Raw genomic sequence first — 27,335 nt, 5'->3', positions numbered from 1 at the left:
CCCGGTTTTAACGGACAAAACCAGATGCGGCTTATGTGTGCCCAGGATGTTCAACACATATAAGGACATCACAGGTGAAGTAACAAAAGTAATACTTTTATAGAATAAATGTTAAACTCTTACAGCAATTGACATATAGTCTTCTATCAAGATATCTGCAGCGGAATAGAAGCACTAGTGCCCAACAATACTGCAGGCAACTGACCGGGAGACACGTGCCTAGAATGTCACAACCTCGTCTTGATAGTCAAGTTATTGAGTAGCAGCACACATGTCCCATGGTGTAGGGAAAATAGCAAGTGTGAGCACATGGCTTGCTCAGCAAGTGTCGGAAAAATAATGATTCGCAGGCTTATATCAATACTAGGCTAACATATGGTATATTTGCGTAAATGCGAGTAATGAAAACATATTTTGACTCAAAAGCATTAATCAATTATTAAGTGAATGTAACCCATACAGTGCAACACACAGCATACAAGGCTCCCCACCTTGCATACCATAACTGTCTAGTACTCACTGTACCAGAACCAAAACTACAGCCGTCTAGTACTCCTTGTACCAGAACCATAACCACAACCATCTAGTACTCCCTATACCAGAACCATAACCACAGTCAAACCCATAACCACAACCATCTAGTACTCCATGTACCAGAACCATAACCACAACCAAACCCATAACCACAACCCACTAATCATGTGAGGATCCAAGTCTCTTATAACTGTGAGCATGGCTGTTATAATAGTTTTACAATCTGCAGAGGCTGTCCAACTTTCCTCACGAGTCGTGATTTCCATGTTACCGTGTTAGCTAGACACTTAATACACGCCAGTGGTATGCCGCTAGGAGATCACTACGAAGCATTGTTCATCTATTAGGACCTGGTACTCCAACAAATGCCAGCCAGGTGTCTAATCAATATGCTAAGCGTTACCCATATTGGCCTCATGGTTGGTACAGTAATTCTTGGGTTATCGCTCCACGAACCGGTCCTTATATGTGACACTTGGGTAAAGGCTATCCAACTATCCAACAGGGAAATAACCAACAAAACTTAACATCTCTGCTTGGAACGTATCCACAAGCCCACCACCATTATCAAACCAACAAATTTCTTGGAACGTATCCACAAGACAACCACATAAACCACCATAATCAAACCAACTTTTTGCCCAAGTCCTAGGGTTCCTTGTTGCTAAAACAAGTTCATCATCACCATTGCATATATCCACTGAACATGTATATAACACTTCCCAACATCCCAAAAGCATGGCTAAGTAATTCTACCCATAAGACACCTAGCCATTAACCCCATAGGCTTCAATGAATGATAAGGGAATTTCTAGGTAAAACCCTAAAATAGGTGACTACCCATCATATTACTAGACACTGCATGCAGTTTTATAAAACAAAACATTTAAAAACATAGGTTCAATATGATCAAGGACACCTGCCTTTTTCCAGTGCTGCTCAGTGTTGTCGAAATCTTGGTCTTGAAGTCCTTCGAACTACTCTGGAACGTTATCGACTAATCGCGAGAACTACTGACAAACAACACAAAGGAAACACTAAGAACAACATACCAACATCATTAAAACACTTTAAAAACACTATTGTTAGATAGGGATGATTTTAGAAACATTTAGACGCAAAAATTGCCTAAATCGGAGTTAAGATGAAAAGAGAACAGCTTTCGAGAGATGGATTAGACTGAAAAGGAAATGCTGATTTACCGGAACTATCTTTCTATGGGAAAGGCTTTATTGTGCAATCATTGGGTTAGGCTTGACAACGTCATAATGCGTGGTTCAAGAAGTGTAGGGTGGACCAGACTTCACTGACTAGGCTAAGAAGAATGATGTGGCGCTGACTTTGGCATGCTATGCAAGTACCATCTTGGATTAAAGAAGGGATATGCTAAGGTCTAGTCTCGACAACCCATGATGAATCAAAAAGGTTGAAGGTTGTGTTTCTAGGTTAAGGATACTACTGGTGACTCTATATAGTGGTGGTGGTTCAGGTTTCGTCGAAGATGGCGATCGAGCATGTGACCACAGACATCGATGTCGGGCTTTAGTGGTGTTTTAGTGAAACGAGAGAAGCATGTCGGGCTTTAGTGGTGTTTCAATGAAACGAGAGAAGCATGACGTAGAACACAGAAAGACTAACTCAGCGGTATGGTTGGTTTTGGAAGCTGTCATCCGAGGTAGTGGCAAAACAATGATGACTGCTTCTAGGTTTGGTGGTGATCGCGAACAGATGCAGGAACAAAGACGCTCACGTTCTAGGAGATTGGCTATGAAATTTGAGAAACTGTTTGAATAGAGAGTTCATATATCTCAGGATCACAATGCGATGGCATAGTTTTGGGTAGATCATCCACTGAGAGGAGTTGAGACGGATGATGGCTGCGACATGCTGTGGTTGGCAATGGTGTCTTGGTCGTGTCGCTGCACAAACGGGGATGGACTCTCAGGGTCACATAGAAGACTCCATGGGACACACCATGACGCGGTTGGTGCATCCATACGGCTTTCGAATTGACGGGGAACGCGAATGCAAATCCAGTGCGTGCATAGAACACGTGGAAAAATCAGACAGCGGGTATATCAACCTTGATTACGGTGGTTTGGCTGCTCTACTGGCCGACCTAGTTGGTGAGGGCATGGGGAATATCATGGGACATTTGCTGGTGAAAGGGCATGGCAAACGGTGCACTAGTTGGCCGGGAACATCGATGCCAATCGGCTACAGCGCGGTTGTCCGCGACGGTGACGACCGTGGCAGCATAGATCGGGCTTTGGCCGGGGCTAGGGCTTGGCTAGGGACTTAGTATGATGCTAAAACAGTAGTAAGGGAGGAGAAAAAGGGGTCCTCACCTTGATTTAATGGTCGAGGAAGGAGGATTCGCAGCGAAGACGATGTGGCACATCACGGCCGGCGGCGGCGGCGGCGGCTCTGGCGAACGGCGGCACTCCGCCGACGCACGGACAGGGTAGCAGCGACTTCTAAGGTTTGGGGGCATGGAATAAGGGTAGGAGAAGGCATGTAACTCATTTATAGGGCTAGGGGTGGCTGCTTGAGGTGGAGTCCAAACCGAACACGAATCGGATTCGAGTTCGAGTCGGTTACGGTTTCCTTTTTCATAGCTCTCTATTCCAAGGATGATATCTCTATCGTCCGGACTCCAAATTAGATGTTTCTTGATTCTGAATTGTAGTACTACAAAACATATACAACTTTGGTAGTCATTGGAACTTCTGAAAATGCTATATTGATTTCCAAAAATGCAACACAAGATAAACTGTTTGAACTCAGACTTATCTGCGCAGCACTGATTTCGGGTGCTATAACTCCTAGCTCCATTATCCAAAAGAGTACGTCCATAGGTTCATACCGGAGATCTCAACGAGACCTACAACTTTAGTGTTGTCAAGATTTGCATTTGAGGCCGTTTTGAACTCCGAAACTTCATGAGAAGATGAGGCTGTCCAAGACTCCGCGAAAATTTACAGATTTCGTGGATCTTTTGTGTTGGGCCTTCTAGATGACTTGGCTAAGGGTTTGGATTTGAGCAAGATTGAGCCCAAAGACATTTTAGGTATATCTAGGGTTTAGAAAAGAAACTTTTTTAGACAAATTTGAATATGGTTTAAATTTGCATTGAGCTTGGACTGAATTTAAGAGAAACGAAAAATGAGGTTGCACAAGAATAGGAGTATATAAGGAATTTGAATTGGATTTGGGTAGAATTTGAGAAAAAGGAGATATTGACTTTAAACAAGAATTTGGATAATATTTGAATTGAACTAGAAAATGATCAAGTATGATCAAGGATTGAATAGATGATGAATTCAAGGACTTTGAATTACAACCATTAAGATCCTTAACTTATTCACTACTGAGTTTTGTAAAAACTTTTCAAAATCTTTTCCACTCAAAACACCAAAGAGAAAGAAAAAGAACTCTAATGCATTTACGTGGCTCCTAACAAAACTCAGCATGCAATGCACACAAAATAATAACCTATATTGATTGATTGATTAAGAAAATAGGTTTTAAACCTACTCTACTGGTGAAGCTAGTCAATAATCTTGGAAAATTTTAAAAATTGTAAATTCTGAAAATCAGGGTGTTACAGTTCACAAGGGTGACAACGTACTAATGGGTACGTTGTTTATGGGTTTTAATTCTGTCATCACTCCTGCAGTTGTTCTTTTTATTCTGGGGCTTCTCAATGTTTCATAGCGATAAGTTATACATGGCGGCATATGCTGAAAGTTAGCACCAACACTACACCTTATCTCATAGACACACCCAGAGCTAAGATTCTTGTTAATCAGTGCATGCCCAAAGCATCAGTTGTTATTAATGACACATCCTTTAGTGCGAATTTGTCAAGAATGAGGTCACTGTCAAGAATAAGTATCCGCTTCCCAGGATCGATATTATGTTCGATCAGTTGACTGGTGCTCGGGTTTTCTCGAATATTGACTTGAGATTGGGATATCATCAAATCAAGGTTCGACTAGAGGATATTCTGAAGATGGCTTTCTCGACTCATTATGGTCTTTATGAGTTTACCGTCATGTCCTTTGGCTTGACGAATGCCCCGGCTTTCTTCATGTACTTGATAAACACTGTTTTCATGGAGGAACTTGACAAGTTTGTTGTGGTTTTCATCGACGACATTCTTATATACTCCAAGACTGAGGAAGAGCATGCATATCACATCCGTGTTGTTCTTGGCCGCCTTCAAGATCACCAACTGTATGCCAAGTTTAGCAAGTGTGAGTTCTAGCTCAAAGAGGTCACATTCCTAGGTCATGTCTTGTCATAGAATGGAGTTGCGGTTGACCTGACCAAGGTGTAGCCCAGAAGTGTCACTAACATCTGGAGTTTTCTTGGACGTGTGGGTTATTACCGCCGGTTCATCAAAAACTTCTCTAAGATCGCTAAGCCCATGACTAAGTTATTGAAGTAGTGAAGTGTATTTGAATGGTCAAGTGAATGTGAGTCAGCTTTCCAGACCTTAAAGACACTGCTCATGACCGCTCCCATTCTCGCTCAGCCTGATGTGGGCAAAGGTTTCGACGTCTATTGCGATGCTTCCCGCATAAGCCTCGGATGTGTCCTCATGCAGGTGGGAAGAGTTGTTGCTTATTCCTCATGACAATTAAATCACCATGAAAAGAACTATCCAACTCATGACTTAGAGTTTGCGGCGGTTGTGCATGCTCTGAAGATTTGGCGCCATTATCTACTGGGGAATTTGTGCTATATCTATATGGACCACAAAAGACTCAAGTATATCTTTACTCAGCTGGATCTGAACATGAGGCAGTGAAGATGGCTCGAATTGATCAAAGACTACGAGCTAGAAGTTCATTATCATCCTAGCAAGGTGAATGTGGTCGCCGATGCCCTAAGCCGGAAGGTTCGATGCAATTGCCTTGTGGTCGAGCCTGGAAATGTCATACTTTGTGATAAATTCCGCCGGCTTGGACTTGAAATGGTTCCCGATGGTTTTCTTGCTTACCTGGAGATCACGTCCACCCTTCTAGATGAAATCAAGCAAGCTCAGAAAGGTGATAAGGGCATGGCCCGAATTAGAGACAAAATGAACGAAGGCAAGGCCACGTGTTTTTTCTAAGGACAATCAAGGTGTCCTATAGTTTGGGAACCGGCTAGTGGTTTCGAAAGTTGAGGCATTGAAGAAGAAAATTCTGGATGAAGCTCATGACTCTTTGTTATCCATCCATCTAGGAAGCACAAAAATGTATCAAGACCTCAAGCCACATTTTTGGTGGACCCGCATGAAGCGAGAAATCGCTCGATATGTTGCTGAGTGTGATGTCTGCTGAAGAGTCAAGGCCGAACACCTCAAGTCAGTCGGTACACTCGAGCCTTTACCCATTCCCTCCTGGAAGTGGGAGGAGATCGGCATGGATTTCATTACTGGATTGCCAAGGACTTCCCAAGGTTATGACTTGATTTGGGTCATTGTGGATCGATTGATGAAGTCTGCTCATTTCCTTCCTGTCAAGACCACGTATTCAATCAAGCAATATGTGGAGTTGTATCTCACTCAAATTGTTTGCCTCCATGGGATTCTGAAGAAGATCATTTTGGATCGAGGCACTCAATTCACTTCTCATTTATGGAGGAGCCTCCATGAAGCTATGGGAACCGAGCTCTTCCACAGTACCGCATACCACCCACAGACCGATGGCTAGACTGAACGGGTGAAACAAATTCTAGAAGACATGCTCCGAGCTTGTGTTCTCACATATGGGAAGAAGTGGGAAATCTGCTTACTGTTCTTTGAGTTCTCATATAACAATAGCTATCAATCAAGTATTGAGATGTCACCGTTTGAAACTCACTATGGCCAAAGATGCCGAAAGCCCCTGAACTGGTCTGAATCCGGTGAAAGAGCTTCTCTAGGCGTGAATTTGGTCACAGAGGCAGAAGAGCATGTTCTGACAGTTTAGAAGTGTCTCCTCATGGCACAATCACGACAGAAGAACTATACGGATCCTCTCCGTCGAGATCTTGAATTCACCATTGAAGACTTTGTGTATCTCAAGGTGTCTCCACTCAAAAGGGCTCACTGCTTTCAAGTCAGAGGGAAGCTAGTGCCTCGTTACATGGGACCATTCCAAATTGTTGCCTGGTGTGGAGAGGTAGCATATCAATTGGACTTGCTCCCATCCCTCTCCGTCGTTCACAATGTCTTCCACATGTCGCAACTAAAGAAATGTCTTCGGATCCCAACTGAAGTCAATGAAGTGGCAAACCAAGAGTTACAGCCGGATCTTAGATATTGTGAGCGACCAATCCAGATTATGGATGAGGCAGAACACAAAACTCGGTGTCATTCTACCAAGTTTGTGAAAGTCCAGTGGAGCAACCACACCGAGGATGAAGCGACTTGGGGACGTGAGAATAAGATCCGCTCCGAGTATCATAACCTTTTGAAAACTTGTAATTACCATTGTAATATGTGCACTTTGGAACATCTCATGTGTCTATGTTAGTCGCAATCCCCTTCTCCCAAGGATTTCTGAATCTCAGGACGAGATTTTTCTTAAGGGGGGGGGGGGGAGGGGGGCAGTTTGTCACTTCCAAATCTATAATCACGTAATTAAGCATAATCAGGCTTCTTAAGCATTATGTTTAATTTTGTGTAATTGTATTTTGGAATGCCAGTGCAATTTGTTTAGAGTTAATTGTGTAAGAGAAAGAATTTTGGGAGAGAAAAGAATGAAATTCACAGTTAAAATGGACCTCTTTATCCTCCACGTGGCCCTCCTGGCTAGCCCCACCATCCCAACCATCCAAAGAGGCAGCTCCCCTACCTCGTCCCCTCTCTCTCCCTCAGCTCACTCTCTCCCCACCGTGCTCCCTCTCCCCCTCTCTCAAGCACTCTCTCCTTCTCTTCCAAAATCCCACCTCAAGAGAAGGAATCGAGGTGCGCATGTGGTGTCTACGCGATCACTAGCTCGTAAGCTATCCATCCCTCCAATTCATTTTCGTTTTCACGAAGGATTTGAGCCGATTTTGATGTCTTTTGGTGTTCATGGTTGAAGCACCAAAAGCATCGGTGTTCTTCCTCTCCCCAAGCTCTCTTACTTCAACCGACGGTCCCCAAGCTTGGCAAAACATCTTGGGTGAGTCTCCTAGCCATCCAGGGCAAGAATCCGTGTTTCGGTTGGATAGATTTCGAATTTGGAGTTAGGGTTGTGAAGTTCATGAGTTCTTGAGGTTTTGGACTAAATTAAAGAATTTGGGGACATTTGAGTTAGGAATTGTGTTGCTAGGTTGATGAGTGAATTCTAGACTCTCTAAATTATCTCAAACATGTCTCCCTTTGGATTGGAGAAGCTCGCAAATCAAATTGGTCATTTTTCCCCACGAAGAACAGCTGTTCTAGAAAGTCCAGAGACTTCTTAGAATTTTCCAGAGATTTCGCAAAAATTCGCGGATACTCTGCAAAAATGCAGAGTCTCCGCAGAAATCTACGGAGGGTCCACAGTTACAGTTCATCAGGCAATGTGAGGCTTGCAAAATTTTTAATAAATTCTCTGTAGCTCCAAAAATTATGAAACCACTTTTTTAGTTTCATAATAAACTCCTCTACCTACTAAAAATGTCCCCAGCTATTAAATAATTAATTAATGTTTTAGGATGAATTAATTAGGTCAAGGCTTCATCAATTCACTGTTAATTTTTTACAAGTCCAAAATTTGTGAATCTAACTTTTCTAGTCTTCTTATGACTTGTTCTAACTGGGAAAAATGTTCATGCATTATAACGCATACTGTTCATGACTTTTCTTCATATGCATATGGTGGCATACATTGTTGCGCTTCATTCATGCTCAGCATTGCACGTGTTCTTGTTTAGTGAGCGAAGAACCGGCGCGTGACCCGACCATGGTTGAAGGTGACGCCAACCTTCCCGAGTTCTGTGAGTTTTGTGCGGGGAGTATTAGGCGGTCACTTGAGGAGCATGGCAAGCATCTAAGCATATTGCACCATTTGAATTAATTGTGGAGTCTAAATTGATAAATTATGCTTTATGTATATTCACATGTTTAGTGATTCAATATCGAGTCAATGTGGGTAGAACCTATGTTAATGCATGATCTCTACCTTGGCTTATTGATGAATCTGTATCCTTGTAACTTGGGCTTCATATAATGTTATTAATATACAAGTGATACGAGATGCTTAGTAATGTATAGGTCACCGGTAGAAGTCGAGTGGTGGACTGTTCAATCACTCGCGAGCTATAGGTTTACTTATGGATCATACTACAAATATTGATGGTGGTTAGATGAGTGGTGAGGATGAGACGAGATGTGGGTAGTGTTAGTGGTATCATCTGCCTAGGAGGAGGTTCCCGGGGTAGTTCGGGGAGGGAGCCCTAATACCATAGACCGCTTTGCATCGGTTTAGCACCAACCATTAGTCATTGTTGGCTTAATCACTTACCGTACTCACCACATGCTAATCTAATGGTAAGGTAAGCTGAATACCTCTGTAGCTGTCATCATTTGGGCTTGAACATCGACGATGTGAGCGGACGGGCTTGTAGAGGTATTTAGTCTGCTCCGGAAGTTGTTCTGGATACCTCTGCGCCAAGCGATGCATGTATCAAATGGTTGGGGCTTATTGGGAAAGGTTGTCATGAGTACCCCTTGTGTGCACTTTAGCGGTGGCACAAGCCGAATGGTCCTCGTGTCATGTGGGTAAAGGAGTATCTCCCTGCAGGGTGTAAAAATATTTCGAAATGTCATGCTCTCAGTCATGAGCATGCTTTCTGTCCATGCGCACCACCATAGAGTTTCGTTGTGGGTAAATGGTGGTTTGGGTGATTTTTGGAAAATTTTGATGTTGGCTCTGATGTATTACTTTTGTTCCTTTTACACTCATGTACCAGTTGTTGTATTTTAGTTTATGTTGGTTAAGTATAGGTGCTCACACATATGTCTAGGTTGCTTAAGCTTATTAAATGTACTTAACCTTGTGGTCGTTTCCTTTCTAATAGTTCAGTGTATGATCCTTGGAGTCAGGTTATTTATATATACCCTATATGGATTAAGTCTTGCGAGTACCTTCGTACTCAGCTGCTTTACAGGTTTTGCGGGTGAGGAAGAGGTGGTGTTTGGCTACTTCACGTCTACCGAGGATGGTGGCGGGCATAAGTAGTGCATCCTACTCAGTTGGCGTGCTTTTCTGATGGAGCCTAAGGGTATATGGTTCCATCTCCTTTTGTTGTATAGCTTTTAGTCTTCCGCTGATTAGTTTCTTTTACTGGTTAGGAGTTGAGCATGTTTTAGTCTCCTCCTAGCTCTCTTTTTGCTGTAAATTGTAATAACTTGTTGCATGCTTAAGAACTGTAATATAATGTTAATTATTCTCTCTTTCTTAAGCTTTGTTGTGATGTATATGTTGGAAAGGTAAGTGTTCCTATCTTAGGCATAAAACACGTGCTGGGACTACCGAGATGATATTCTGATTAATCATCAAGGTTGTGATTATGAATAATGATCCTCCTGGTGATTAGTTAGAATATTATCTAGATGGTTCCTTACACTGGACTATTGCATCTTCCAACCACTGGACACATCCATTGTATCCTTTAACCGACTATCCTGATAGGTTACCAAGAGAAAGCTAATCTTGGATTGTTATGAACAACATTGCGCGTAGGGTGAAGATCTCACATTTGTACTCATCGCATACCCGTACACCATTGTCCCACATTATGAGATCTTCAACCAAAGGTTGTAGGTACACATTGATATAGTTTCTAGGTTGACTTGTCCCTTCTATCAGCAATGGCATCATAAGGTACTTCCGCTTCATACACATATAAGGTGGATGGTTGTAGATATTGAGAGTCACGGGTGAAGTGCTATGACTACTACTCATATTGCCTAAATGATTCATCCCATCTGTACTCAACCCGAACCGTATATTCCTCACATCATGTGCGAATGTCTTCTTGTATTTTCTATTAATATTCCTCCACTGCATGCCATCAACGAGGTGTCTGAGCATTTCGTCTTTCTTGCACTCTTCGGCATAACATCACATCAACTAGGCATGTCTTTTGCTCACAAATAATCACGTCAAACAGGGGATTGATTATATGAAAATACCACACCAGCTTAGCAAGGGGTCTTTTCTTCTTATGGTTCACCCGCACATCATTATCATTGTTGTGCCGCTTGTACCGTGATGCTACGCACACCGGACATGCATCTAATTATGCAAAATCTTTGCAATATAGTATGCAATCACTTGGACATGCATGTATTTTCTCTATTTCCAAACCCAACGGAGATGCAACATGTATGACCTAGTACGTGGTTTCAGGCAACATGTTCCCCTTTGGTAACAAGTCACTCAAGAAACGTAACAACTCATCGGCAGTTGGACTTTGTGAACTGATAGTAATACCTTATCGCTTGCTTAATTTAGGTGTTTTATTCGGATGAATTAATTTTTTTAATTTGGCTTTGTCAATCATTCATTCCATCTCATTGCCTATTTAGTAAGTAATATATCCTGAAATGAGATTACGTAAAGACCCAGATGTGCTATGGTAACAAAGTTTAGTCGACATCGCAGGCAGTCAGGCAGATATGCTTATTAGTATCCATGTAGTAGCAGTATACCTCACAGTAAATCTTGGGCCAGAGAGAGAGATCGCATACACGAGCAGACCATTGAACATCAAAAAAAAGAAAAGGAAATGGAGATCATGGTGACCCAAAGCAAACGTCAAAGTTACACTTCATGGTCGCTGATGCAGGAGTGAGCCTAGCTGTGCTTAGGCGCCGCCAGACTCCTCACAACCTGGTGGCTTGTAGGCGATGAAACTGATACATTGCACCTGCCTGACGTTGTCGAAGCCGATGATGCGGACGAATGCGTCGGGGTAGGCCTTCTTGGCCTCCTCGAGCTCTTTGAGCACCTGGGTGGCGTCGGTGCAGCCAAACATGGGCAGCTTCCACATGGTCCAATAGCGGCCGTCGTAGTACCCTGGGGATCTAGCATTCTCACGGTAAACGAACCCGACCTTGCTAAATTCGAGACAGGGGATCCACTTCGACCGGATGAGGTACTCGATCTGCTTCAGGAGGTCCTCCGTGGTGAGCGGCGGCAGGTAGGACAGGGTCTCGAACTTCTTGATGCCCTCAATCGGCCACACCTGAACAGCGAATGCAAAGACAACCATCAGTTGTTGCTCAGTTACCCCATACATTCAGCTCAAATACGAGCAACTAAAAAGTTGGCGAATATGTTGTTGTTTGCTTACCTGCATGCACTTGATCCTTCCACCGTTGCTGACGTTGCCAAAGCCGGAGCTGCTGGAGCGGCGGCTCGCTGGGAGTCCAGCTGTGGACTTGAGCCCTTGGAAGGGAGCAACCGAGGTGGCCGACGAAGCCATCACGCAGGGAGCCATTGCTTCCTAGCCAATGGACTGCGTAGTCGATATGGTGATGAGATAGCTAGCTGTGGTACTGCCACCGGCTTGAGAAAGCGGTTCATATAAGCAAACAAAGGGGGCATTGGATGGCAATACTTCGTTGGTGGCAGGATGTGGAAGGAGTGGCTTCTGTTTGTCAGCCCAATCATGTGTGGCTGATGCGGCGACAGTCACCTGCTTGTGACCAGCAAGCCACAGACCGGCGTGAGGCGAGGAAAGGATATGGCATGATCAGTGCAGATCCGGTACAAAAGTTACCGGCTTCAGTCTTATTTTTTTTCTTGTGTTTCCATCAAGGAACTTATGTCAGTAGATATGGTTTTCTATTTTGCTCAGATCTACGTTCACCACTGCGTCTGCAGATCTACATTGATGAATGAAGTTCCATCTAATCAGTTATCGCGGGACTCCTTGGAGTAGGATATGAATACCATAATAGACACAAGGATTTTGCCATTTATCTTCATCTCCAGGAACAAGTAGACTTACTATCTTCTTCCACCAGAGAAAATTTGTCATGCACAGAGGTCAGAGGGTCGTAACAAAGAAGATTGGCATTTATTGGCGGCCAGAGCCTAGTGCGAGTATCACCACACCATTACTGGTGATGTGTGCTGTTTGTTCTTTCTGTTGAGCTTACTCATACAGCGTGTGAAGTTCTGCAGATCGCTTGTTTCTACATCAGTATGTGGACTCCAAATTTCCTCAGAGAGAAGATTTGGCGCCTAGTTGCATCCGTGATAGGGATGCAACACATAGAATACTTAATTCCATGTTCAAGGTATAAAGCATCAAAAAGAGAGTTTTTGAACTCGGTGCCATTATTACTACAGATTGCTCTGAATACAACAAGGAGTTTCTTGAACAATCTCAATGCTAAACTCTAAAAGTGTGAATAGACCTAATACTTGCTTGCAAGATAAAACACTCAAGAATAGCGACAGTAGTCATCAACAATAACAAGTACATACCACTTCTCACCCGCCAAACTGACTCGGGATGGACCAACAGTATCTATATGAAGAAGTTCTCCTGGTCATTCAGTCATCACCAGATTAACTGGTAGGTCAGATGTGGTAACCATCTTGCCATATCGACAAGGAGCACAAATAAGATTTTTCTCAAACTTGAGCTTGGACAATCCTCAGATCAAAGCAAGGCCACTGAATCGTGTGAGCAAATCGAAACTCGTGTGCCCTAGCCTCCTATGCCTCATCCAGAGCTCAAAAGAAGGTTGTGCAATCAAACACCAAGAAGAACCAAAAAAACTTAGAAAAGTCAGCTCCAAAAACTCTTCCAACTTGAGAAATCCGACAAACTAAAATACCTGAGGAATCAAGAACTCGTGAAGCATCACACTTGAATTGCACTTCCAAGCTCTCATCCAACGGCTGAGATACAAAGAGCAAATTGTACCCTAGATGCTCCACCAGAGCCACATCTTTAAGAGTAAAACTCTCACTTACCTTTATTGTACCTTTGGCCTTTACTCTTGCCTTTCTATCATCACTGAAAGTGTTGTACTCATGTCGCTTCATCGGGGTGAGACTAGAGAACCATGATGCATCCCTAGTCATATAGCACGAACAACCAGAATCAATGAGCCACTTGTTCTACAGGCTTCCACCTGTCTTCTACACAAAGTAAGAAGAACTTGTGTACTCAATGCTGGGATAAGTCAAAAATTTCTTAAGAATCAAGCAGTGAGTCACTCAAGGAAAAAGAGTAGAAATAGGTGTAAGTAAATCAAATGTAGCACGCTGGGGGCTGGTACCACGATGAGGAAAACGTGAGTGGCTAAAACTAAAACCTCTAACACGTGACCAAAATCATATATACCATGGTATGATCTACTCCAGGCACTACCTCTAGAACGAAACTGAAAAGCCTCAGAAACCCATGAGTGAGGGTAAGTAAAAGGCTCATATACACCAAACGAAGGATGGTACACGTCGTGAGTGCTCCACTCCTTCTCACGTCGCTCATCTATCCTACGTTAAAAATAAAACTCAACTAGGTGACCCTCTCTCTGGTAGTAAGTGCAAAAATAGCTTCTTTCAAGAACTGGCTTGTTGATGACTCCATAATCTCTGATAGGGGCCTTCCACTCAAGCTGAGGAGCTCTCCTGGGTTATGTTTGTGGAAGCTCTCTTTTCATACGTTGTGGTATGGGATTTTTCTTTTCTGAAACAAGCTGTGTGGCATTGATCTTGGATTTATCAGTCAATAGGGTACTGGATGTTGTGTATACAATCTTGCCAAGCCTATTGTAAGCCACTCTCTCAAAACCTATACATAGAGCTAATCCTTCCTTATCCGCACACATCTTGTTCTTGGCCAAAATCAAATCAATCTTGCCGTTGCCTTCAGAGCATTTCTCCACAAGAGAAAGGAGGTACTCATTTTGAGCCATGAGTTTCTGAACTTTCTCTCTTACCTAGCCGAGTTTCTCCTTAAAGGCGATGCAGGTGGAACAATTCAGCTAGACATCCTTAGAACACCCAGTACTCTCCAATCTAGACTCTAACTCCTTAATGCACTTGACTTCATTTCAATATCCTTTGCAAGCAAAGGACAATTTTTGCAAGCACATAAAAGAGTGGATCTAGACTCTTCCTCAAGAAGCTTCTTCTCAGCAGTCTCAAGCCGACTGGCAACTTGCGGATGAAAAGTTTGAAGCTTGGCAAGCTCAATCATGACTACAACATAACTTTCACACTCTTTTTCCTCATCCTTAGCCCTAGACCTAAGCAACTCAAGCTCAGACAATGAACATTCTAGCTTAGACTTGTGTTCCTTAACCTGTATAGCCGCACTATGAACCAACCTATATTGACTAACCAATGTATCAGTTAAACAACTACCTAAACAGAAAGCTGATCATAAGATGGTTGTACCTCATGTGAATCAGGCTCAAGGTCGTCGTTCTCACCCACTATGAAGTATAGGCCAGAGAAGTCGATGTTCTCCTTCTTGTTCTTCACGGGCTCCTCCTTCTCTTTCGAGCTCTTATCCTCACCTAAGTGTCGATGTTGCTGAGCGCCACCATGAAGGCTCGTGAAGCTGCCTTGGCTGCCTTCTTGACCATCTTATCATGGTTCTTATAGAAAGGCTTGTTGTTCTTCAGGTGCTTGTCATAGTTGTGGTTGAAGTCTCCCTTCTTCTTGAACTTGAGCCAGATTGCTTTGAAATGAGTAATGTCACCACACTCATAGCAAGCACGAGGACCACCTCTCCTCTGGTCTCGTTAGTTGTTGTAGAAGCGAATAAATTTCTTCACAACCAACGCTAGAAGTTCATCATCAAGTCCATCCACCTACTCTTCTGTAATAGATCAAAGAAGACAAAGCAACACCACCAAGTGAAGAGTTAACACAAGAAAAACCACCTCCCGCATAACTACCGCTACTAGATCTTGAAGCCAACACCATGTTCTTGGACAGGGGATTTCCTAGACCAATCCTAGGTGCCTTAACTATCTCTATGGATTTAATCTTGCTAAATAGCTCATCAATGCTAGAGATCTTCACCTCCCAAATGCTATTGTCAAGAGCATAGAGAAGCTTGATCGCCCTCTCATGATCAAAATAAGGCAAACCCCCAGTGGCTCTAAGATTGCTCACACTCTCGTCGAACCTCGCAAACATGACATCTAATGATTCTTCAGGATCCTCCTAATATGGATGGTGTCCCGATCTTCACGACGTAGGATCATGAACAAGATAACTAGCTTCAAAGAAACTAGATAACTAGCTGCAAATAGTCGGATAACAGTGCAACCTAGCAAATAAAACTCAAAGCCAACCACCGTCTTTAACCGGTAACCTAACTCGAGGATTCGCCCAACCACACTCTGAAAGAACCAACCAACACAACTTGGAATCAACGGACCAGGAGCACCAATTACGAGCCGATGATGCGGCCTCTTCTGTAATCCCGCGAGGAAACCACAAGAGCAAAGGGGTAGAGATCACTCTCTGAATTTGTTAGCACATAGCTAAACAAAGTGGTTTGTATTTCGATTATCAAAAATCTACCTATAATAGTGATATAAGGGGGTATTTATACTAGGAACAACCCTCCTAGCTAGGTGTGAAAGGTTGGTGGAGTTTCCTTGAAGATAAGTTAGCTGAAAGGTCTAAAGTTGAAGAGTCTCACGTGGCCTATTCAGCTTCTGGCGGTCTTTAGTAAACTGGCCATTACTTCTTATTGGGAAATCAAAATGATAAACCATTTGTTGGTTGTGAAAGTAGACTTGATTATCTTTCCAACCATGTGTATTATGCATGCTGAATCATCACAGGCTTGGCCGCATGACTCGTGAAAGTTGAAACAGTTGTCACAAGATTGATAGTGTTGAAGGTTGTGGAGGCAGTTGAGGCACCCTCTTTGAGATCAACCACTTCCTCTTCATGATTGTTGTTTCTCCTTCATGGTCAAGTATCTCGCTGCACTTCTTGGAACTAGTCGAGGATCACGCGACGCTGCTCAGAGCTGGTCGAAGAGCATGCGGCGCTACTTAGAACTAGTCAAGGAGTATTCGGCGCTGCTCGGAGCTAGTCGAGGATTACGTGGTGCTGCTTGTAGGCTTTTGTATCCAAAGAAATATCCTTCTATTCAGGTGTAAACCTTAGCAAAACAATTATACAATATTTAGGTAGTATAAAATTCTCATCATTATTAAAGTTTAACTCAGTAAGAAGCGAGTTCACCTCTTGTTGTATCTTTTTGGCACGGCTTTGTGTAATCGGCCCTTGGACTAGGGGTGAAGCATCTTGGTTTATAGGACTGGTTGGGATGTCCACAGCATCCTTCCCCTCTTGAAACGGAGTCTTCCTCGACTCTTACTCATCTTCATCGATGAAGGGTGACAAATCAGCAACATTGAATGTTGTGCTCACACCATATTCTTCTGGAAGCGCAATCTTGTATGCATTGTCATTGACTTTGGCTAAGACTTTGAATGGTCCATCTGCTTGAAGCATCAACTTGGAATTACGCTTGTCTGGAAAGTGTTCCTTGCGTAGATGTACCTAAACCAGATCACCCGGCTCAAAAGTTAGCTTCTTGCGATGCTTGTTGGCCTTCATAACATAGCATTTTGTTTTCTTCTTAATTTCTTCCTTAGTCTTTTCATGTATCTTCTTGACAAATGCAGCACACCTTGAGGTTTCCATGTTACTCCTTTCCTCCAATGATAGAGGCAGCAAATCGATAGGAGCAATCAGATTGAATCCATATACAATTTCAAATTAACACATGTTGCTGGTAGAGTGTACTGCCCTGTTATAAGCAAGTTCCACATGTGGTAAGCATTTTTTTCCACTCTTTTAAATTCTTCTTGATCATCATTCGCAGTAGCATTGAAAGTGTTCTATTCACTACCTCAGTTTGCCCGTCCGTTTGTGGGTGACATGTTGTGGAAAACAGCAACTTTGTTCCAAGTTTTGCCCACAACGTCTTCCAAAAGTAGCTCAAAAATTCATGTCGTGACCTGAAACAATTGTCTTTGGCATCCCATGTAATCTCACAATTTCCCTGAAAAAACAGATTTGCTATATGGGAAGCATCATTGCTTTTATGACACGATATAAAATACGCCATCTTTGAGAATCTATCAACAACAAAAAAACAGAATCCCTTACCCTCTTAGTTCTAGGTAATCCCAACACAAAATCCATACTAATTTCCTCCCAAAAAAACACTCGGAATAGGAAGTGGAATATATAACCATGGGGGTTCAGTTTTGACTTAGCTTTGTGGCATGTGACGTAGCGCTGCACAAATCTCTCAACATCTCTTCTCATCTTTGGCCAATAGAAATGGTCGGCTAGCAGCTCATAGGTCTTATCACATCCGAAGTGACCCATCAATCCACCTACATGTGCCTCCTGTAACAACAAGAGTCTAACCGAAGAATTTGGAACACACAACTTGTTAGCTCGAAACAAGAACCCATCATGCAAGTGATATTTCTCCTATCCTTTCCCATTTTTACATTGCACGTATGGTTCTAAAAATTCAGAGTCTCTACCATAAAAATCTTTCAAACTCTTTAGGCTAGGCACCTTCACCTCTAGCTGATTCAACAAGACATTTTTACGAGACAAAGCATTATCTACAAGATTGTCCTTACCTTTCTTGTATCTCATAACATATGGGAACGTTTCTATGAACTCAACCCACTTGGCATGTCTACGATTCAGTTCAACTTGGCCCTTTAAGTACTTTAAAGCCTCATGATCTGAATGAATAACAAATTCTTTTGGCCACAAGTAATGTTGCCAAGTTTCAAGTACTTGAACCAAAGTATACAACTCTTTATTATACATGGAATAATTCAGTTGTGCACCTCCTAATTTTTCACTAAAATATGCTACAAGTTTTCCTTCTTGCATGAGCACACATCCTATACCAATTCCACTAGCATCACATTCAAATTCAAAAGTTTTAGTGAAATAAGGTAAAATCAGTAAAGGTGCTTTTATCAAACATTTCTTTAGTTCTTGAAAAGCATGTTCTTGTGATTCTCCCCATTCAAATGCAACACCTTTCTTCGTCAATTAATTCAAGGGTGCATCTAGGGTACTAAAATATCTCACAAATCTCTTATAAAAACCAACAAGACCAGAAAAACTTCTTACCTGGCTTATATTCATAGGAGTTGGCCAAACCTTGATTGCCTTCACCTTTGACTCATCCACTTTAATCCCCTTTCCTGAAACAAAAAAGCCAAGAAACACAACCTGTTCTGTACAAAAGTTGCACTTGTCAAGGTTAGCGAATAATCTTTCGTTTCTAAGCACATCCATGACTTGCCGAAGATGATCAACATGCTCCTTAAAAGACTTACTGTAAATCAGGATATCATCAAAGTAAACCACAACAAATTTGCCAATGAGAGATCTCAAGACATGGTTCATTAATCTCATGAAAGTGCTAGGAGCATTAGTCAAACCGAAAGGCATAACTAACCATTCATACAGTTCAAACTTTGTTTTGAAAGTAATTTTCCATTAATTGCCAATTTTCATTCTTATTTGATGGTAACCACTTCTCAAATCAATTTTAGTGAATATTATGGAACCATTCAACTCATCTAGCATATCATCTAGCCTAGGAATAGGGTGACGATAGTGAATAGTGAAATTATTGATGGCTCTACAATCTACACACATCCTCCATTTTTCTTTGGCACCAAGATCATAGGAACAACACAAGGACTTAAACTTTCATGCACATAATGTTTATTTAGAAGTTCTTGCACTTGCCTTTGAATCTCCTTTGTTTCTTCAAGATTGGTGCGGTATGGTGGTCGTTTTGGTAGTGCAGCACCTAGAATGAGATTAATTTGATGTTCAATGTCACGCAAAGGAGGAAGTCCAGCTGGGGTTTCCTTTGGAAACACATCTTCATAGTCCTGCAAAAGATGAGACACAACTCTAGGAAGAGATGCTATGTCGTTAGCTGATAGCAATATATTTTTGTACATAAGCACAAAGAGTACTTGATCTGGGTGAGTTCTCACATTTCTTATTTCAGATTTGCTGGCTAACATGACTAGATTATCTCCGTATTTTCTCTTTTTATCTCTCACATTTGGTTTGTGGCTCTCACTCACCGAATTGTGGGTGGCACTAAGATTATTCTTTTTTTCTCTTTCTCTCTCACTCTCCACTTTCACTTCCAAACTCTTTTGCAAATGTTCAGCCATGATTTGCTGAGGGGTCATGGGCTTAAACAAGAAATCTTTGCTTTTCCACTTGAAAGTGTAGTGGTTGGTGCGTCCATAATGAAGGGATGAACGATCATATTGCCAAGGCCTTCCCAAGAGCAGATGGCACATTATCATGGGCACAACATCACACTCTATAGTATCAATATATTCACTAATCTTGAATGGAAGTTTTATCCTATATGCAATCTTGATATTTCCCGAATCATTCAACCATTGCACATGATATGGGTGTGGATGCCACAGCAGCTTCAAATCAAGCTTTTTGACCATCTCTTTACTTGCAAGATTTTGGTAGCTCCCGCCATCAATGATTACGTTGACAACCTTGCCCTCAACCTTGGCTCTTGTTTGAAACAAATTATGACGTTGTCCATTTTTAGCTTCCTTCAGCTGCACACTCAATATTTGAGCCACAACAAGAGCAGCACCACTCTCATATTCACATGTTGTTGGATCCTCATTTTCAGGAGCATCATCTTCTTCAACATCTTGCTCTTCTTCACTAGCCGATTCATACTCAGCACTCTCATTCACAAGTATGGTGTGGTTATTTGGACACTCTTTCATAACATGTCCATGTCCTCCATACTTGAAGCATTGAATTCCACTACTCTTAGTTGTAGAACCTATGAAAGAAGTGGTGGATGTTGTAGGTTTACTGCTCGAACTTGCAGCAGTGATTTCCTTTCCACTATGAGCATTGGAACGTACACCATCACTCGAGCGTGGAATGGTTCCTCGAGTTGCAGTAAACCATGAGGCATTCTTGCTTGTATTGGCTGCAACTCTAGTGCTATAAGGGCTGACTTTGCTTGACTTCGTATCTTGCTGCAATTGACGCTCGGCTTTGCTTGCTTGATGCACTAGTTCGACCAAATTTTGATATGGCTGAAATTCAACAATGCATTGAATATTACGGCGTAAACCTGACATAAACCGTGACATAGATTGTTCTTCATGCTCATTTATATTAGCCCTGATAATGGCCTTCTCCATTTCTTTGTAATACTCTTCAACAGAGAGATTACCTTGCTTCAAATTCTGCAGCTTGTCAAAAAGATCAAGCCGATAATGCCTCGGCACAAATCAACCTCTCATTTCTCTTTTCATTTCAGTCCATGAGACAATAGCAGGCTATCCCACATCCTCTTGATCACGGATAACTTGCTCCCACCAGATTAGAGCATAACCATCGAACTCGAGAGAAGCCATTGCCAACTTCTTTTCTTCTGAATAGTTATGCATGCAAAATATCTTATCAACATTCAGCTCCCATGTGAGATAAGATTCAGGATCAGATCCTCCATCAAATTTATGCATGGCAAATTTCAGTTACCAAACCTCTCTTCTTGGGGCTGATTACGTGCTCGATTGCCTTGACATCAACGGCCATTATTTTGTAATGGTTCATACTTGACCTCTTCTTCTTCTTCATGATCATTATTCACTTGACCACGACCTCTTCCCTTGCCATGCACATCATTGTTTCCATGTTCTGGTCGATGACCATGGAAAGCATCACATTCTTGTCATTGTCTTGCACACTGGGCAGTAGCTTCTGCATCAGTTTCATCAACTTCCTCGGATTGATTACTCTCACTATCAAAGGCCCATTGATGACCACGAACAAGATTCATGAGGGCTTGAATGTCTTGTGAGCTCCTCTCTAGTTTATCCTCCAAGCTTTGCTTCAACTCATTGAATTGGGCAAGAGACACATATTCCTCCTGATTAATCGCCATCTTTCCTGCATGGTTAGTGATACTCGAGTAGAAAAGTATGTGGAATCGCACAACCTCACCGTTTCTTACCAACCCAAACTCTTATGTTTTCCCTGCAGATTACAAAAGTAAATGTGTGGTGGTACAAGTGATGGTTAAGCAAATACACAACCAGATTTCTGTTTACAGTGGCTTGTTTGTGGAGATTGGTGGGGAGTTGATGCATAAGGAGCAACCTGATTCTAGTTATTGTAAAGCTAAGTAACAATCCAAACTAGAGATTCAATGCCTAGTGTTGATCACAAGATATGAATGAAATATATGGATCAACTCACGCACAAAGAAAATTCAGATTTGATGCAAACAAGGAGTATGCTCGAGATGCAAGTGTTGCAATCAAACCCAAGCAAAATTTTGCACCAAAGAAAAGATAGCAAACTGGTCTAGTAATTGAGGGATGGCTTTCACTCTGCACCTTTGACAAAAAGGATTACAACTATTTGCACAACTCGATTCGATGTTTTATGCACTTGTACAAACTGATCTTTCTCACTTCTTTTGCTAATTTTCCCTTTTTCTTCAACTTTCTTTTTTTGACACTTTAATTCCACCAGATATATGACTAGCACAAATTAAAATATAAAACCCAACACAACCAGTAGCTAGAACTTGATGGGATCAAAGTTTTCGCAAATGATGAACTTGGTCTCTAACTTTTTACTTATAGATATGAAACAACGCAAAAATATAGAACAACACAAAAGATGCACGAAGGATGGATGATCAGCAACTAAAATGAAGACACTAATGGATAGAAACTTAACGAAACTAACCAAAATAACATATGCAAAAACAAAAGGCTATTATTTTTTTTATTGGCTTTTCAGTGGATAGGACGAACACAAAATATATATAGATAGGGATAAATGATCCTACCGTGGCAACGGAGGTTCTGATACCAGATGATACAGATGGTGTCCCGATCTTCACAATGTAGGATCACGAACAAGATAACTAGCTTCAAAGAAGCTTATAACTATCTGCAAATAGCCGGATAACAGTGCAACCTTGCAACTAAAACTCAAAGCCAACCACTGTCTTTAATCGGTAACTTGAATCGAGGATTCGCCCAACCACACTCTCAAAGAACCAACCAACACAACCTGGAATCAATGGACCAGGAGCACCAATTGGGAGCCGATGATGCAGCCGCTTCTGTAATCCCGTGAGGAAACCACAAGAGCAAAGGGGTAGATATCACTCTCTGAATTTGTTAGCATAGAGCTGAACAAAGGGGTTTGTATTTCGATTATCAAAAGTCTACCTATAATAGTGATACAAGGGGGTATTTATACTAGAAACAACTCTCCTAGATAGGTGTGAAAGATTGGTGGAGTTTCCTTGAAGATAAGCTAGCTGAAAGATCTAAAGTTGAAGAGTCTCGCGTGGCCTGTTCAGCTTCTGGCAGTCTTTAGTAAATTGGCCATTACTCCATATTGGGAAGTCAAAATGATGAACCGTTTGTTGGGTGTGAAAGTAGAATTGATTATATTTCCAATCATGTGTATTATTCATGCTGAACCATCACAGGCTTGGTCGCATGACTCGTGGAAGTTGAAGTAGTTATCACAAGACTAAGAGTGTTAAAGTTGTGGAGACAGTCAAGGCCCCCTCTTTGAGATTGACCACTTCCTCTTCATGGTTGTTATTTCTTCTTCGTGGTCAAGTATCTCGCTGCACTTCTCAGAACTAGTCTAGGATCATGCAACACTGCTCAGAGCTGGTCCAAGAGCACGCGACGCCACTCAAAACTGGTTGAGGAGTATGCGGCGCTGCTCGGAGCTGGTCGAGGATTATGTGGCGCTGCTCGTAGGCCTTAGTATCTAAAGGAATGTCCTTCTCTTCAGGTGTAAACCTTAGCAAAACAAATATAAAACATTTAGGTTGTATAAAATTCTCATCATTTTTAAAGTTGAACTCAATAAGAAGTGAGTTCACCTCTTCTTGTATCTTTTTGGCACGGCTTCGTGTAATCGGTCCTTGGACTAGGGGTGAAGCATCTTGGTTTATATGACTGGTTGGGATGTCCACATCACCTACACAAATATTTGATACTCTTGATTGTAAGTGCCCTGACACCTAGCCTTAATCTAGTTTGTGCCCTCGTGAAAAACACTAAGTGTGGACCAAATCTGTCTAGGAGTGTAAAGGTGTTGAACCCTATCAAACTCGCTACGACTCAGACTAGTGAACAAGATATTTCTAGCGTTGTTGTTGGCCCCATATTGATCAATTTTGGCCTAAGAAGTACGAGCAGTAGAAATTTCATAGTTGAAGTCAATAATTTTCCAAATAGCACTTCCTCTGCTTAAGAGATAAGCCTCCATATGCACCTTCCAATACGAATAGTCACTACCCTCAAAGAAAGGTATTTTTCCATTCCTCTCCATTATCCCCTATGGATCAAAAAGCCGGTTGAAGTCAACTAGTCATCAAACTTGGTTATGGTACCAATTGTGGGACCGAGAAAGGCCACTAGAGGGATTGAATAGGAGCCTCACCAAATTATTTGATGGCCTATCCTAACCTTTTACCCAACGTGCCTCAAATAAAAGCAGAAGCAAGAAAATGAGAGAAATAAGAATAAATCACACCAGACATCTCCGAAAAGATTATTTTGATCATAGCTCCAACGGATGGACCTGAACCCTAGATTTCATATAAAACCATTCTAAGTGTCATAGCTCACAAAAACTTGCAACATTTCACAATTTCAGCTCAGGTTAAAGGTAGAAAAGTTATTTTCTTTACTTTATGTATAAGAGTGTATTTCTTCTACCATATTGTGTTGCATCAGTATCAAACTCCCATTGTCGTCCTAGCAAAAGAGAGCATGCTTGCATGGGAACTACATCGAAATCAGCACAATCATGGTATGAACCAATAGAAAAATGCACCCTAGCTATTTGCATTACCTTCACCTTACCACCGTAGTTGAACCATTGAATATGATAAGGGTGACGATGGTTCCTTGTCAGCAAGGCAAGCTTCTTGATCATATCTGAGCTTACCAAGTTGTTGTAGCTTCCTTTATCAATAATGACTCAAACACGATAATCCTTGACTATGAGAAACATCTGAAACAAATTATGGTGTTGTAGCTGTTCCGCTTGCTCCATTTGAGTGCTTAACGCTCGCCGCACAATGAGGATTTGATAATCCTCCGTGGCAGTGGCATCGAACACTTCCTCATGGTCGATATCCATCTCACATCCATCCTCGTCACCTGCATGGTTAGTTGCAAGAGCATATTCATCCTCAACATCACTAGCACTTACATATCCATGGTCTTCTGTTACAATGTACGCTTGCTGACTTGGGCAATCCTTCATGATGTGACCCATTCTCTTGCATCGGTGGCATACAATCCTAGTCAATTAGCCTATAGAAGAACCCAAAGAAGAGCTCTTGGCTGGACCCTGCACACTTACGGATTTACTTACCTCAGGATCGGGAGTATGTGATGGTGTCGAAAGTACTGTTGAATGCGCCCTACTCGAGAAGGGGGCAGCAGACCGTATAGCTTAACGTGGGGCTATTTTGACTTGTCTTGGTGTTGATTTTGAAGTAGTCATACATCCAAAATTGCTCCTTGGCCTCTTTCGTCATCCCTGTAATTCTTTTTCTACCAAACATGCAAGTTGGAACAATCTAGGAACACTATCATATTCTTCGTAATCAACTATGTCCTGAATTTCATGCCTTAACTCTCCATAAAAGTGTGCCATTGCAGCCTCTTCATCCTCAATAATATCACAATGCAATAGACTTATTTGTAGCTCCCGATAATATTCTTTTACGGATCTATCACCTTGGTTTAAGCGCTGCAATTTCTTATGCGAATCACATTTAAAAGAGGGTGGAACAAATTTGTTACGCATAGCAACCTTTAAAGCATTCCGTGTAGTAGGCGCTAACCCATCGATGCAATCTCTATTCCACTAGATGATTGCAAAATCTTTAAACTCACTAGTGGCTTGCCTAACTCTATGCACTTCAAGAACCAAATAAGCATTAAACTTATGTTCAACTGTCATCTCCCAATCTAAATACTTTTCAGCATCATAAGCCTGCAAAAGATGGTATAGTAAACTTAACCTTAGCAAATGGATCATCATTAACACGTGGGTTATGTTGCTGAAAATTATTACCTCTCATACCTTGACGATTGAAGTTCAATCGATTCCATTATCGTGCATCAAAGGTATCTTGTTCTTGCCTCAAAATTTCATCATCTGTGACGGACTTCTCTTGCTCATGGGTTGCGCCATGAGGATCCACACGCCCATGGTTTGGTGGCTGATTAACCACTCGATCAAAGCGTGTATTGAACATGGAAATACTATCAATAAATCGTTGCAATGTAGTGTTTGTCTCCGCCAGCTTCTTATCGGTGTCATCATTAATAGCTTGTCGATGATCATCCAACAACATTGTGAGTTCTTCCCTCGAAACACACTTTCGCATCCAATGTTTCACCTACCATGGTTAGTAGCAGACAGAAGATAACAAAAGATATTATGCCTATCAACTACTAGGTGGCGGAAAGTGAAGTAGAGTCACACACTCTCAAGCATCTTACTATGCTCTTGCAAGTGGTCTTATCAAACATAGTAGTTGGCACAACCGGTGGCTAGTTTGTGATACCTTATTAGGTGCGAGTGAGGTAGTTGCAAGGGGAGAAACTGTTCTGACCGAGAGAAGGTGTAGCTTAGACAGGCAATATTTAGTAGCAAGGAATAGTAATAATTGAAATCAGATTAGCAAAGCTGAATAAAAGTCCACAGTGCTCGTCACAGTTGCTGGCCCGAACACGTTCCTAGAACTAGCTTAAGCAAACCAAAAACTATAACAGACACAAGCACAATAGAACAAAATGCGCAATGCAAACCTGATATATATTTTTTCTTTTTCATTCTCGCTCCCTTTTTGCACTCTTTGCTTCTTCTTTTTTGGCACTCTTTGCTTCTTGCTTTCTTTACTTTTCTCTTTTTTTTTGCAAATGTTACACAAACCCAAAAGTCTTCTACTACCTTTTCTAAGACTAGTGAGGTACGTGGGTTAGAAACGTTTTTCGGGAAGTAAGGGTATAAAGGTAATAAAAATATACTCTCTCTCTCTCTCTCTCTTAAACTTTGGCTACCTCTGTTCGGCTATGGTGGTCGGATCCAAGAATGTGGGCGACTCTGACTAGGTGGTCCGATCTGAGAAGGTGGGTGAATCCGACTAGGTGGTCACGGCGGCTAGGTGGTCGGACCCAAGTGGGTGGTCAGAGTACTTGGTCGGACCCTAAGTGGGTGGTCAGAGTGACTGGCCGGGGCCCCGAGTGGGTGGTCGGAGTGACTGGTCAGGACCCCGTGGGTGGTTGGAGTGACTGGTCGAGACCCTGAGTGGGTGGTCCGATCGACTAATCAGGACCCTGAGCAGGGACACAAACTCAGCTATAGCAGACTAGGGCAAGTCGAGTAACTCGACGACTAAATTAGCAAAGACTCGATGCTAGAAACTAGAACATGATGACTCGACCAGCAATAAAGACACCGATGATGGACTCAAACTCAAAAACGCAAAAATTGAAAACAAAATTGCGAAAGGCACAAAGTGGTTTGACAGCGAAAAACTAAGATCTAGATCCTTTTTTTTTGTGGGGCAATTTTCTGGACTCTAGGTAATGAAAATCGATGAAACAAAAGGGATAACTGAGATTACCTAACGAGCAATTGAAGCTCTGATACCACTTTTATGTGCATATGGGGACATGAGGAGGTCGACCTAGGGTTGTGCAGCCGTGGAAAGAGGTGTGCAAC

At 42.1% G+C, this 27,335-nt stretch overlaps 1 protein-coding gene across 1 annotated transcript; it reads right to left on the bottom strand.

Moving 5' to 3' along the window:
* Positions 1 to 11,146: 11,146 nt before the first annotated feature.
* On the bottom strand, positions 11,147 to 12,053 carry LOC133906214 (ribulose bisphosphate carboxylase small subunit, chloroplastic 2-like). The gene is made up of 2 exons (XM_062348037.1): positions 11,839 to 12,053; positions 11,147 to 11,730 (listed from the first exon to the last, which is right to left on the bottom strand). Exons 1-2 carry the CDS (start codon positions 11,983 to 11,985, stop codon positions 11,350 to 11,352), a joined length of 528 nt encoding a protein of 175 aa, XP_062204021.1. The 5' UTR covers positions 11,986 to 12,053; the 3' UTR covers positions 11,147 to 11,349.
* Between the last annotated feature and the right edge of the window lie 15,282 nt (positions 12,054 to 27,335).

The sequence above is a fragment of the Phragmites australis genome, chromosome 23 (assembly GCF_958298935.1).
Source record: "Phragmites australis chromosome 23, lpPhrAust1.1, whole genome shotgun sequence".
In the NCBI taxonomy this organism is placed as follows: domain Eukaryota; kingdom Viridiplantae; phylum Streptophyta; class Magnoliopsida; order Poales; family Poaceae; genus Phragmites; species Phragmites australis.
Note: the sequence above shows the minus strand (reverse complement) of the source record. Positions and strands in the feature narration are given on the sequence as shown.